We start from the raw sequence: 14,135 nt of genomic DNA, 5'->3' as shown, positions 1-14,135 counted from the left end.
AAAATGAATCGCACGAAACAATACAAAATGAAGGCCTCAATCCTTTCTTCTCTCTGACGTTTGGGAACCCTGTGAGACCAATCAGAGTAAAAACTTGAGGAATCTTAGAAAATCGTTAGAGGTGTCGCTATTGTTGTCACAATGCACACATGAGCCCGCTTAGAGGTAAGGGATGATTTTATCGTAATTGGGGTTAGAATGAACATGTGTAGGGATCCTTAGAGGATTAAATTGAGGATTATTTTGGGATGTTTATTGAATTATAATTTTTTCCTTGATGATTATAGATACAATATTGATGTTCTGATTTGAATTGGTTGATAAAATTGAGTGTTATTGATGTTTTCACTTTTTTTATAGCTATAATTTAGATTAATTGATTTTGATATAATTGTGTGAAATTATGTGAGGGGTTATACTCCCCAAGTTGTGATAAATCTTTTGTACAAATTGTTATATTGAGATTGCGAAATGGTAATTCAAATTGTGAGTATGTAATAAATTGAACCTGTGATGAATGGTGAAATAAATGTGTATTAAGATGTGTGTATTGAGTTGTAAGCTATGAACTATGCAATCACACAATTGTAAGACCTTTTAAGGGCGACGAGTATTGTGATGGGATCCACTGTGGGAACCCGACAAGTTAAAATGATTTTGAAAACAATTGAGTAGTTGTGTGTATTACATAGTTCATAGGTAAAGTGTATATGATTCGGGAGTTGTGATAACGTGTTAAATTGAGATTATACCATTGTGGTTGAGATCAAGTGTATGTGATAAATTGAGTATGTACGTGATTGAGATATATTTGTGCATTGAGATGTTGTGTGCATTGAGTTGTGAACTATGAATTGTACAATCATACGACTATAATACCCTTTTAAGGGCGACGAGTTAAAATTATTTTGAAAACAATTGAGGAGTCGTGTGTTTTGTACAATTCATAGATAGAGTCTGTGTGCAAAAATGTTTTCTGGGTTGGACCTGAATCAGGAGGGAGAAACCCTGACGAACTCTTCGGAGTGTAGGCCTTGGAGGTAAATACACCCGATTTGAGTGTTCCTTTAAGCCTATGTTGATCCCATATGGTTGGAGCATTCTCGCAAAATAGTGTGATCCTGACTGGTCTCCCTATGATTTTACCTAGTAAGAGTAACCTGACTTGCTAGTATGTGGTTTGTCTTGTCATGTACTCCTAGACGCCCGACGAGGTTTTTTCCTGACATGATACCACATTACATATAGGATTGAGTCTTAGTGTAGATGTTGCATAACGTTTGTGTATTGATCAATATTGATTGACTTGATCATATTGTATTTTGACCCTTGAGTACATGAATGTTGTGAAAATGAATGAGATGTATTGTGTTATGATGTGATGTTGGGCGACAAAATGGTGAAATGACGTGAGCTATATTTAAGTAAGTTTTATTTTGTTTATATAATATTTATACCTACGTGTTATCTTGTTTCTCTCCATTAGTTAGAAATGTGATAACTCACTCCCTGTGTGTTGTTTGTGTTTTGATCCTATGATGATCTTGAACTTTGTGTTCAAAGGAGCAAATGACTAGGTGAATAGCTTTAAGAAATCTTGTGCTGAAGGACGTCGGGATACAATGCTCTAATAAGATATGACATTGGGGTATAAGTTTTCTATATTAATTGTATGAAGTCTTAGACAACCTTGTTTGAGCTGAGATGACTTTATTATTTATTTGAACAAATTTGAATATGATGTAAAAGAAAGTGGATGTGAGCCTTTTACCCTGTTGAAAGGATTTTTTTTAATGTGTTTTAATTTTTTTAAATTAATTATGATTTTCTTTTCATTTTATTAGTATATATATGTATGGGGTAGAAGGTGTTACACTATATAGTAATTAACACAAATACAGATGGAAAACCTTAATACCATATTTGTTAGTTTCGAAAAATTCCAATACAATAAGAATTTTGATACAAATCAAATAACAAATGACCAAGTCCCACAATAAAGTGTGTTTGATTTGACTTTAGAGAATTAATTGTGGATCTAAAATTGATTTTAGATTTTAGATTTATTTTTACATAGTTGATTTCATGTTGTTAAAGATTTCAAAATTGATTCTAAGTCTGGAACTGATTAATAATTGAAATAATTTTGATTAACTTTTGCGTTGAAAAAAAAATTATATTAATGAAAATATTTGAATATAAATCATATCACTTTCAAATCAATTTTAATCAAAATTAATTTTACTATTGTTTATTTAAACACGATATTTATATAAAGTTATCTTTGTTGTAAGTATTAACTAATTTTCGTAGAACAATGAATACATACAAGATGAGTATTATCTCAATACGATTTATTTCATACTCAAAAATTAATTATTATCCTAATATCATTTATTTCATACTTAAGAATCAACTATAATTCAAATTCAAAATCATTTAATTAAAAAACATAAGTGGCAATATCACTTGATATGTCATGCATTTTGTCTAATTTAAAATCGTGAAATACCGCGATTAACTAACAAAAAAAAAAGTATAAATATATGGATTAAACTGAGTGTAGATTCATAATTTTGAGAAAAGGATGGATTCGCAATGTTGCATCATGTAATCTCTACTGAGTCTTAGGGTCCATTTTGTTAGATTGGCATTGAATGGTCCATGCTTTCCTTTTTTGTGTAGTTGATTTTCAGGAAGCGGCATGTTGTTCGGTTGTCATAACATCGTTACGGAGTAATGTTGGATTATTGGCATGATAGACTGTAAGCACATTATGGCTGACTGGTGTGCTTCTGTAACATACTTCCCTCCATTTAAAATTATTTAAGGCAATTCGTATATCTTAAAAAAATTAAACACACTTATTAAAATGGATATATTGTGATTATAAAATAATTAATTAGGTAATTAAGCGCATTGATAATATAATGATTATAATTATTAGTTGTTTTTCCTCCTCAAAATGAAATGAGAATAGAAGAATTAATTATATTTTTTAGTTCTTTAATAATTCATACTTTTTCATTCAGCCTCTTGTTTTTTTTTTCTTTTCAAAATAAAATATCTCATGAAATATTTTTTCTTATTCCACTCACAAATTTGTGTTTATTTATTTTCCTATTAAGAACCATTTCTTTGTTATTTTTTCCTTCTAAATGTCACGATTTTTTGCTTTAGTTTACTCTAAACGTCACAAGTTTTACTGTAAATACCTCAAAAATAATAGATAAAATAGAAAATGTGAGTTTCAATGCAAAAGATGATAATAAATAAGATTTGGACGGGATATTAGAGTTATCAGACCCATATCCACATTTTAGGAAAGTGGTCCTTAATAGTGCTCCTGCGGCTCCTGCCCATTTTCAGATTCGTTATTTATTGAGCACAATATGAGTATTTTTTAAATATGATTTATTTCATATCTAAAATATGAGATATTAAATTTTATACCACTGAATAAAAGAACACAAATTATTAACACGCGTTTCAATGATATATACCTATATAGGTATAGGTATGGGTATGGTGGGATGGGATGGAAATATTACTTAGACAATTTACAGTGTAATTGCCTATTTATACCTACGAAATTCTATTCATAACGTGTAATTTCATTAAGTCTATTGTCAACTCTAGTTTAAAGGGAACAAATAGAAAAAGCAAAAAAAAAAAATACTAATAACAAAAAAATTATCTTGCAGGAAAAAATGTTTATAAAAACTTATTTTAGAAATAAAATGAGGGACCAATTAAAAAGATTATGAATTTTTAAGAACTAAAAGCTTAATCGATCTTAAAATAAAATTAAACAGTTATCATTTGAATTTTATTCTAGTTTTTCATCTTATATGTATATATACCTTTCTTTCTTTTTTAAAAAAAAAATTGGAATATGGGACAAAATTTAATATTTTCTATTTAGGTCATCTCCATACAAATAAATTTTTATTTATTTATTTATTTATTTAAGATTCTCAAATGAGTGTCACACTTCCAATTCACTGATATTTACTTTTTATAATTTGAGTAACTCAGTTTTTTATCCAACTCTAAAAACTTTTCTAAATTGGTCCCACATCCTTCCATATCATATTTTCAGTTTTCATTTTTTATCACAAAACTGACATATGCTAACATATGACACAAAAATAAATAAGAATTCAGTGCTTACATAAGCAACATGTTCACTTATCAAGATTGCATTTCAACAGTTCTGTCTTTATTAAGAGCTTGTACTTAATGGAAAGATCCAATAAAATATATAGAGATGCCCTTATTATCATGATTATTTTCAACTAATGATAGTGATACTCTCTCAAATGTATTTTTTATTGGTTGAAATTTATTAAAAATTAAAAATTTATTGAATATATATATATATATATATATATATATATATATTAATAAAAGAAAGGCACCAAAAATACCAAATAACAAGAAAAAGAAACATATATACCAAGTTACTAAAAGAGAAAGACAATGAAAGTAATTCAATTGCCAATCTCCAAATAACTTAGTCCCTCCAAAGCTAAAACGCAGGAACTAAAAAACTATTAACCCCACAACAAGGCTCCCGCGATCAAACTTAGAGAGTGTCGTTAATTATTTATTTATTTTTATTTCACTGTGAACTACTTCAATAATATCATCATTTATTATTCCATCTCGTTATGTATGCCCCATTTTATTTAATGTTATATTCCATCTCTTTCACTCATTATGATATGTGCATCAACTATAAGACAACATTACAAACACCCAAACAAATGTGAGGAAACAAAGGCCCACCCAAAGAAAAAGATAGACGAAAATAAAAACAATCAGAAAATCTTTGGTCCTCCAATCCCACAAATCGGGTTGTCCTCTTTGGAGCCACCCGTTTTTAATGTTGTGTCGCACACTGCATACCAGAGTGCAAACACCCTATCCTTTCTGTGTCTGTGTTAAATTGATTCATTTAATTACAATTAACCCGTGATCAAATTGCTAATACTTAAACTTATTTTAGTATTGAATAATTATTAAATAATAAACTACTACTATAATTATAAAACAATTACATTATATGTTTTATAAACTAAAAAGTTCTTTTAAAATAAATAAACTAAAAATTTCATAATGAGTATTAAATGATAATAATTCGTCTAAAAATTTCATATATTTGTCTTTCTTTCCATTTTAATTTAAATCTGACGTTTTAGAAAGAAATTTTGACTGGCCTAATCTGTTCAATCAATTTAGTCCGATATTGATTTGATGATCGATCCAAATATTTTAAAAAATTGGAACATTTCAAAATCAACGAGATATGATAAAGAATTAGTTGAACCAGTCTAAAAATCAACATTAAACTGGGCAAAGAATTGGTTTGAACGAGCCTTTTTCATTTTTAAAAAACTTAATAGAAAATATTTTAAAGTTGAATTTAAAAAACAAATTTAAACAAAATCTTCATTCTTTTAATATAAAAATTCTAATTTATATTATTTAATTAATTTCTATTTTTAAAAAAAAATTATACTTAAATATAATTACTTGTATTTATTTAATCTAATTATGTACACTTATTTTATCCTTTTATTTTTTTTTGAAAATCTTACTTTAATTATAAATACCGATGGGACAGCAAAAGACAGACTATGATTGTCAAAAACAAAAGTATTGTAAAAGTAAAGATTGGTGTTGGAAAAGTTTGTCTGGTGGAATATATAGTGAAAAAACAGAAAAAGAACAAGTATGTACTAATTGTCATGTAGATGCAGATAATATCATGGTTAAAGTAGGATTGCCGAGTATCTTTCTTCTCTTCTCTTCTCATTTTCAACTTGACAAGACTTGACAAACTCGTTGACTGGAATGGTCACTGGACCAATAATAGTACCTTTCAATTTTTCATAGAGGGATTCTTTTTGGAAATTCTTCAACTTACACTCATTTTTTGGTATATAGTTGAAAAGAAAAAGAGAAATAATATATAATAAATGAGAAATAAAAGAAATAAAAAAGTTAACTGATAGTAAAATAAAGAATATTATATTTTTTCATATTTTTATGTTTAAAATTATTATACATGGATTAAGAAATATTTAATAAAACTAAAAATTATTATATTTGGATTAAAATATTTTTATTTAATACCTTAATTTTTAATACTTGCATCACTAGCAGTCAATATTAAATAAGAACATATTTTTTAAAAATATTAATTAAACTTTAAAATTTTAAAACATAAAAAAAAAATATGAAAATAAGACAGTAAAATAAAAAAATATAATAGTACTAATAATGTTTCTTTTTCTAAATCTTCTAGATAAGGAAAATGATATTTGACTTTCATAACAATGGACTGAGACGGTCACCAATGATAATTACTATCCATGCAAGAAGTACGTTAAGAAAGAAATCCCGTTCTATAGTACGTCCCTACCACCTAGTAAGTTATAGGGATAGGGTTGTAGCTGTTATTATTATAGTACTGGAAAATGAAACCTTTGCAGGATATTTCATGTTTATATGTGAAAATTACTAAAAATGAACACCTAGTTAATAGGAGGAAGAAGACAAAAACAAGGGTTGGTCCCCCCTTCTCACACAATGATAGAGCCTGTTCTGATTGATTCTCTGTTCCGATCGTACAATAAAACAGAGATAGCACATGAACATTCATACGGTTCATTACTTGAATAATTGTAATAATGCTGCTCTGTGACCAATATAAGCAATGACTTCTGTCACCCACTGCTCCTTCTCACTGGACATAGCCAATCCTCGTTCCAATAAAATTGCAGGTTGACTCATCATAATATCCCACAATTATTCAATCTTCTTTATCTACTTAGTTGTAAAAAAAAACATGAAGAAGGCTAACCAGTGTCCATCTTTTTTTTCTTTTAAATATTTATTTTAATTTATTAATCAATATCTTAACAATATTTGTTAATAAAATCCAAAAACGGCAAAAAGAAAATAAAAATCCTTATGTGAACCCGAAAAAATAATAATAACTACTCCTTTTCATTTCATCCTGTTTAATTTTGAATTATATAATTTATACTTAAATATGGATATAATAATTGTTTAATTGAATTTTATCTTTTAAGACCTAATATTTTAATGTTGAAAATCATAAGGACTAATGTATATAGAGTGTATAAATTAGTTCTCAAAAAATATTTAAATTACAATTAATTATTATTATAACTAATTATATAAAATAAATTTTATGTTTGGATATATTAAGTAAAAAGTGATTTTAGGACAACCTATTTCATTTAAATTATTTAAAAAATATTTTTTTTAATAGTAAACTATAAAAATGTAATTATTTAGAATAGTACATTTGTATTTAAAATATTGATTAGGGGGGAAAGCTAAAAAAAAATTGACAACTTTAATCATATTTTTCAAAATTCTACTTTTGAATTATGATGAAGAAAATTACCATAAAGTGTTTTTATCACTTCAATAATTTTACTAAATATATCAGATGTAATTTAAAAAGAAAGCTATTTAAAAAACTAGTTTTTTTCAACAAAAAAAATGCACTAAACACGCTGCTAATCTTTTGTAAAAAAAAGTATCTTAATTAGTAAAAATTCTAAAATATGAATTAGTAGAAAAAAAAATCTAGCAATACCCTAAATGGTAGACGGTAGTGACCAAAACTAAATAACCATCGGGTAAAAAAATGATATTAAAAAAAAATAAAAACTAAATTCAGTGCGAGTGAAGTCATAACGACTAATTATCTTCTTTTCACTTTGAAAATTGCTTTCTCCATCTTAATTGGATTATTTACTTTTTCAGGTATTCAACATTTATTACGGAAAATATTAATTACACAAGTTATTATAATAATACAGCATTTTATCGTTTATGACAAAAGTATCATTATTAAATGAAGAAAAAATGATTCAATCTTCTTATTTTTATTTCTCAAACAAAGAGATTTATAGATGGAGTCCTAATGTATATAGATATAAATGATTCAATAAGAATAAATTTTTTTATAAATATTTAGATTATTTTATTTCTAACCAGACTAATAATTTTCAAATAGTGTTTGATTTATTACGCATTAACCAATATTCGAATGATTGGTTTAAAGTTATCAATGTCTAAGTCACTTGATTTCTTTTTTGTTAAAATTTCTTCTTTATTTGTCTAACTTTTTTCCTTCTTTTTTTTTCTTCTAATTTTGGGGTATCCTCGCTCATAGGTCAAATATCCACATCTATAAATTAAAAGGTCCTAATCCACTTTGTAACCGTTATTAGAATCAATAGGTAAATACATAGGTGAAATATTAATAAATTATATTTTATTAAAAATATTACTCCCTTTCCAATTATAATGATTTAATAAGAGAAAAAAATTGTTTCAAAATAATTTTCATTTTAATTTTTTAAAAATAGTTATTTTTTTTATCTATATCTCAATACTAATAGTAGACAACAAAATCTTTAAATGAATTAATGATAATATAAAATTAATTTTATAAGACTATTATTTTCTTTTATCTATTTATTATTTTTTCTTAATTTGTGTAAAATAACCTAAAACGGACATTATTTAAGGACAGAAGAAATAATATATTTAATTTTCTAATATAATAAAATAAATAAAAATGCCTATAAGACAAATATGGTTAATTGTCACCATAGACGAATAATAGTCTATTAGATAGTAGAAAGATATTTGAGTCGGATTTTTTTTTAAGAATTTAAATTAAATAAAAAGTAAAAATAAAAAATAAATTTTGTTTTTAAAACACATCATGCATTTTTTCTTTTCACTTTCTCTCTGAAGAAAAAAATCTTTTCATCACATACAAACATACCATGAGCAACAACATTGTACCGATCCCTAAATCATGCAAACAGGAAAAAAAAAAAAAAAGTTTTAACTGTCGTTTTGAGAATTGAACTTCAGAACTTGTGTGGTGGGCTACCATTTATACTTGTATTACAAGATAGAGGCTGGGATGGTGCCTGCGAGGACTTGACCTCGTAATAGAATTGAGGTGCATTGCTACCTGGTGTGCTGTGTGAAGTGAAACAGAAGCTCTGGGGAATTGGGTTCATGGATTTTGTTGGAAAGATGGCAGTTGATGGAAAAGTAGCTGAAATTGAGAATCCTGATGATGCTGCAGTAGAGAACGGTGGTACTGGGGTGGCATTAACCTGGCCATTTGTCTGCCACGCCCAGTTTGGAACTCCTTTTGAAGGATCTATGCCCATTCTCTCTGCTCTTTCCTGTCAAATATTTCAACAATAATTCAAAGATAGGCATATAAATATCTTCCTGTGCAAGAAAACACGCAAATGATGGTATCAAGTCGTATTAATGCACAATGTTAATGTTACATCATCCACCAGAATCACCTCCATATAATAGGATACAAATTTGAAAAGGAATGTTGACGGAAATATTATCCTAATGCTGTGATGGTATTTGTCATTGAATTATTAGCCATATTCCAAATTTAGCTCATTACCAAGAATATATCTATGCATCAGAAGGACCTATAGACTCACCACTTCAAGATCTGTTTTTTGAACATATTTGGGAACAGCTCATCATGTCAAAAAAGAATAAGTGACATGGAACATCAATCAAATATATACTAAACAAAGACGAATTCCCCGATAACTTAGATTGCACCAAAAGTTGACAAAGATCAGTATGTAAAGAGGATTCCCCGAGCATAAAACTCAACTTCGAATGTTATGTCAAAATCAAAAGCAAACGTTCCTCTTTGTTCTAAGGTAGACACAAAACAGGAAATTATCGTGAATGTTTATATGAAGCATTTAGTAAAAAAATAAGTAATCAGTTGTAGCAGGCATTTGAACTAACCAGATTGGGAAAGAAAGTGGAATATACAGAAGGACGCTCTTCAGTTACAACCAGCCTTTTCAAAGAAGGATCACCAATAACCGAATTAACATTAGTCTCCATCTGCAAATAAAGAGAACGCACCTTCTCATGACCATTATTAAGACATCAACGTGAGGTAATTACAAAACAAAAACAAAAACCACATGTTTCACAAAGGTCAACAATGCCAAAGTAAAGTAAGTAGGCCGTAATAAGCTACAGGTGTGTTGGAAATTCTTCCATAATTAAGGTGAGATTCACATTCAAGTAAACATATAAATTTAAATACATAAGAAATTGAGGAGCACATTTCAAGGCATGTATAAAAAGTTGTGGAACACTTTCCAAGGACTAGGAATTAAATTCTTTTGCCTTTAGACTTACACACTCCACTTAGAAAAGTGAAGATTGAAGGAAGTCACACCCCTCTTTTATAATTAGGAAGTCTTGTAAAGAGTTAGAGTATCTCATATCATCCCATTCAAAGGGAAGCAAAACAAGAGTGATAGTGAAAAAGAAAGTTTTAGTTTCCACCACACTTGATAAGAGTTGAGAGAAATTGTAAATCGTTATTGTTGGGTGAAGTTGAGAGATATTCTCTTGTATTGAGAGAGTCATTGTAATCCTACATTCAATAATGGAGATATTTACTAGCTTGGTCATTGATTTTTATCTTTCACATTGAAAAGTTTTCCACATTAAAATTCTTGGTATCATTTTTCTACTCTGAATTCTTATTTTTTTTCATTTTCGCCAAGTGTCTATTTTGAGTTTACAAAGAGGGAAATTGGGTTGGTGTTTCCCAACAAGGTGAACCCACAAAGGACAGAAGAACACTGCTTCCATTAAAAAATGTGTTCAATAACACTATCATTCATGACCTATAAAGAGTGTTAAAGAACTAGCTTGAGTGCATAAAGGGTTATAATGTGATATAAACCTTTGCTTCCGTGCTTAAAGTAAATGAAGATGTAAAGTTTAACTATATACCCTTGAACTTCTTCCGGGATGCATGTTGTAAGGGATGGACTGGAACTGAAGATGGCCCCTATTTTCTTTGGGACCATGTCCTGGGGTTGCTATGCCCAGATTGAGGTCAAGGTCGTGACTGCCACCTGTGTTGAAGACAAATACAAACCTCATTTCACATTGAACATTTCTTTTTAACACTGACAATCAATTGGAAATAAAATATAACTCAAAGTATCATGCTATGAAGTACTACCTTCATTAATAGCTTCAGGTTTCATCTCGCTCTCATATATACTTGGCTCAAAGTTAGTGACAGCCTCTCTTCTATTGCACTTGATAGCTGCCTTGTCATAAGCCCTGATTTCCAGAAAATCAAAAGGGAGACATATATTGGTTGGAACCGTAAAGAGCTTTGATAATTCAGGGTAAAAAAATCAGTGCAAGTAGAATGTAATTCATGTATCATTAGGACCTTGCAGCTTCTACTTCGCTGTCGAATAGCCCAAGATATATATACCTGCACGAAAGCATTGCAATCTCTATAACAACAAAAACACCTCCGCCAATTGTTTCTTTGAAACAGGCATCCTAGACATGTTCCTCCAAACATGGAAAAAGCCTGAAGAGTAAAGATCCATTGACTACCAAACCGAAAACAATTCGCTTTGAATTCGTACTTCAGTTATGCCAATAGGTAAAAACTGAAATCAATAGGTACTTGAATTCGTACTAATATCTAATATCTAATGATTCGTACTAATATCTAATCCTACAAACATAACAAACCACAACATCAGTTATAGTAAACATAAAAAAAAGTAGGTCCTCACTTCTTGCCAAGGAATTGTCCCATTCGAGCTTCCCAACGGCCACATTTGTGAAGTGTCACTCCCCGGTATTTCGAACTGCCCCTTGAGAAACCGGTACTGTGGCGGCGAAGTATGTGCACGAACTCCTGCTTTGAAAGATTCTTCATCTGTCCATCATAAACAATAACAAACCAGTAAAAAACCAATCACAAGTTCCATCTAGATTCAAATTCACCAAAAGCTTATGCGTTTTCCAACCTGTTTTAGATCCTCCTCATAATCAACGAGATCAAAATTGATATCAGCATCAAGTCCCCTGAACTTAATAGCAGCTCGATCATAGGCCCTAAATTTGAAAATTCCAAGTCAATTAAGGAAGACACCAATCAAACGATAAAGAATATTTAAACTATGTCCAAAAAGTTTTACCTAGCAGCAATATGAGCGGTGTCAAATCCACCTACAATGCCCAATACCAATCTAATAAAAAAGACGCTAAAAATAGCAAATCATAGAATAATAAATTCAAATATAAATGGAAAGAATAATTAGTAAAAAATACAAATCCATACCCAAATAGACTTGCTTCCCGCAATCCCTACACCAAACAACAAATTAGAGTCAGATGCAATTCAATTCAACCATGATTAACCAAAGTCAAATTCCACAGAAAATTAAAATTCCTTCAAACAAAAACCTAATAAAAAAGGGAAAATAGTCAAATATACAAAAGACGCCTGATTAAACAATGTGAAGTGACCGAACCAGATATGCGATTCCCATCTTCCGGTCCTTCTGTAGAAAGTGACTCCTCTGTACTGAGAGCTCCGAGACCTTGGACCTCTCCTACTCTTCTTCACCTGAGGCTGTGGCTGAACCTGAACCACCTTCACCTCACCGTTTTGATGATCCAGCGGGAGATCCATTAAATTCTTCCTCGCCTGAGACGACGACGTCGAACTCTGCCCCTGCCAATTCTCCGAGCTCACCGGAAACAGCTCCTTCGTCGCCGTGGCGACGACTTCGTTCGCGCCTTCCACCTTAAGGATTCCGAAACTGAAGGCGAACACGTCGCCGGCGCGTGTGGAGCACGAGTCCTCGTTGCTCGACCCCTCCGCATTCACGACGGAGGAATTCGAAGTTCCCAACGAAGCTTCGGGAAACTTGTCCAACAGCACCAGCGACTCGTTGTTCTGAGTCGACTCGGCATTCAGATTAAGATCCAACATCGCGCTTAATCTTCTTCTGGCTATTTTCAACTCTGATTTTCTTTCTATTTTTTCGTTATTATTATTAATCCGAACCAATACATACAGTAAACTGATATTGCTTCTACGTCACCGGAGATTCTCTTCGAGCGATGGTTCCGACCGATCCAATCGAAAGAAACAATCAATTATTACGTGTGAAATGTAACCTAAACAGTTGAAGATGCAATATCGGAAGGTGTAGGTAGGAAGTTGTGGTGATGGAATGTTAAAGAGCTTGTTCGACGAACAAGGAATCTGCGCGGAATAGAAGCACAAAGAGAAAAGAATTAGAAGATTCCCCGGTGGCTCCGGTGAGCATGGTTATGCCGGATAAGTTTCCGGCGACCGGAAAGAGAGAAGGAGGAGGAAGAAGAGAAGGAAACTCACAGAAGGAAGTGTGTGAAGGAAGCTTCGCGAGGTTTGGAAGTTGCATTTGTTATTTCCTCGGCGATGATTTCAGAACCAGAGAGAATATAAACATCGGGCACTACCGGATTCCATGGCACCAGAGAGAGAGAGAGAGAGAGAGGTGAGAGGATCCAAACGGAACAGATGATGGAATATATAAACATTATCTCTCTCATGGTTCCAACTTCGAACCGGTTCGCACGGTCACCGGTCAAAGGAAGTATATTTTTTATTTTATCTATTTTGATTACCCTGTTACACAGTCGAGTTGTGGTCTCATCGACGGAAACAGCCGTCCACCACTAACCGCTGAGTTTCTTGTTATAGGGAGTAATAAGGGCGTTTTTGGTAGCAATGATCATATGCAGATATTTTGTACAGAGTAGCAATGATACACAAATCTTTCTTATTTTAAATAGTTCTTATTATTTTTATTTTCCTTTTTATTTATCATAAATTTTATTATATTTATAATTTTTTTTTTAGTCTTTCTAAATGTTTATCAACATATTAAGTATTTATACACAAACATTTTTTTCTTTTACATGCGGTTGGAGGAGGAGAGAAGTCTAAAAAGAAGTAGAGGAGGAGAGAAGATCAGGAAAAAAAAAAAAGTAAACTGTAGGAGATTTTCAAGCTTTTTAGATTTAGAAAAATAGAGAAAAAGTTGAAGAGAAAGAAGAGTGAATATATATTGTATGTTTGTCTTTAATAACGAATTTATATAACATAAAAGGGTAAATATGTCATTTTAATTTTTTTTAATGAATTCCACAATTTTTTTACTTCTCTCACATTTTATGAGGAAAAGAAA

General features: G+C 30.5%; 1 protein-coding gene across 2 annotated transcripts; it reads right to left on the bottom strand.

Annotated features, from left to right (window-relative positions):
* Nucleotides 1–8,759: 8,759 nt before the first annotated feature.
* On the bottom strand, nt 8,760–13,465 carry LOC114388509 (ethylene-responsive transcription factor RAP2-7-like). Of its 2 annotated transcripts, XM_028349026.1 has the most exons (11): nt 13,301–13,465; nt 12,429–13,168; nt 12,236–12,261; nt 12,093–12,123; nt 11,922–12,009; nt 11,685–11,830; nt 11,327–11,371; nt 11,108–11,211; nt 10,873–10,997; nt 9,862–9,963; nt 8,760–9,257 (listed from the first exon to the last, which is right to left on the bottom strand). In XM_028349026.1, exons 2-11 carry the CDS (start codon nt 12,890–12,892, stop codon nt 8,931–8,933), a joined length of 1,458 nt encoding a protein of 485 aa, XP_028204827.1. In that variant the 5' UTR covers nt 12,893–13,168; nt 13,301–13,465; the 3' UTR covers nt 8,760–8,930. The 2 variants fall into 2 exon arrangements, with proteins under 2 accessions (XP_028204827.1, XP_028204828.1); XM_028349027.1 differs by lacking the exon at nt 11,327–11,371 and having other exon boundaries at nt 13,301–13,463.
* Between the last annotated feature and the right edge of the window lie 670 nt (nt 13,466–14,135).

This window comes from Glycine soja, chromosome 15, assembly GCF_004193775.1.
Source record: "Glycine soja cultivar W05 chromosome 15, ASM419377v2, whole genome shotgun sequence".
Classification (NCBI taxonomy): domain Eukaryota; kingdom Viridiplantae; phylum Streptophyta; class Magnoliopsida; order Fabales; family Fabaceae; genus Glycine; species Glycine soja.
The sequence above is the reverse complement of the archived record's forward strand: the minus strand, read 5'-3'. Positions and strand labels throughout refer to the sequence as shown.

Coding starts and splice junctions, on each gene's coding strand:
- LOC114388509 (XM_028349026.1), bottom strand. CDS start 12,892: ATGTTGGATCTTAATCTGAATGCCGAGTCGACTCAGAACAACGAGTCG. Junction 11,372..11,684: donor GGACAATTCCTTGGCAAGAA/GTGAGGACCTAC, acceptor GCTTTCGTGCAG/GTATATATATCTTGGGCTAT. Junction 10,998..11,107: donor ACCTGAAGCTATTAATGAAG/GTAGTACTTCAT, acceptor TCTTCAACACAG/GTGGCAGTCACGACCTTGAC.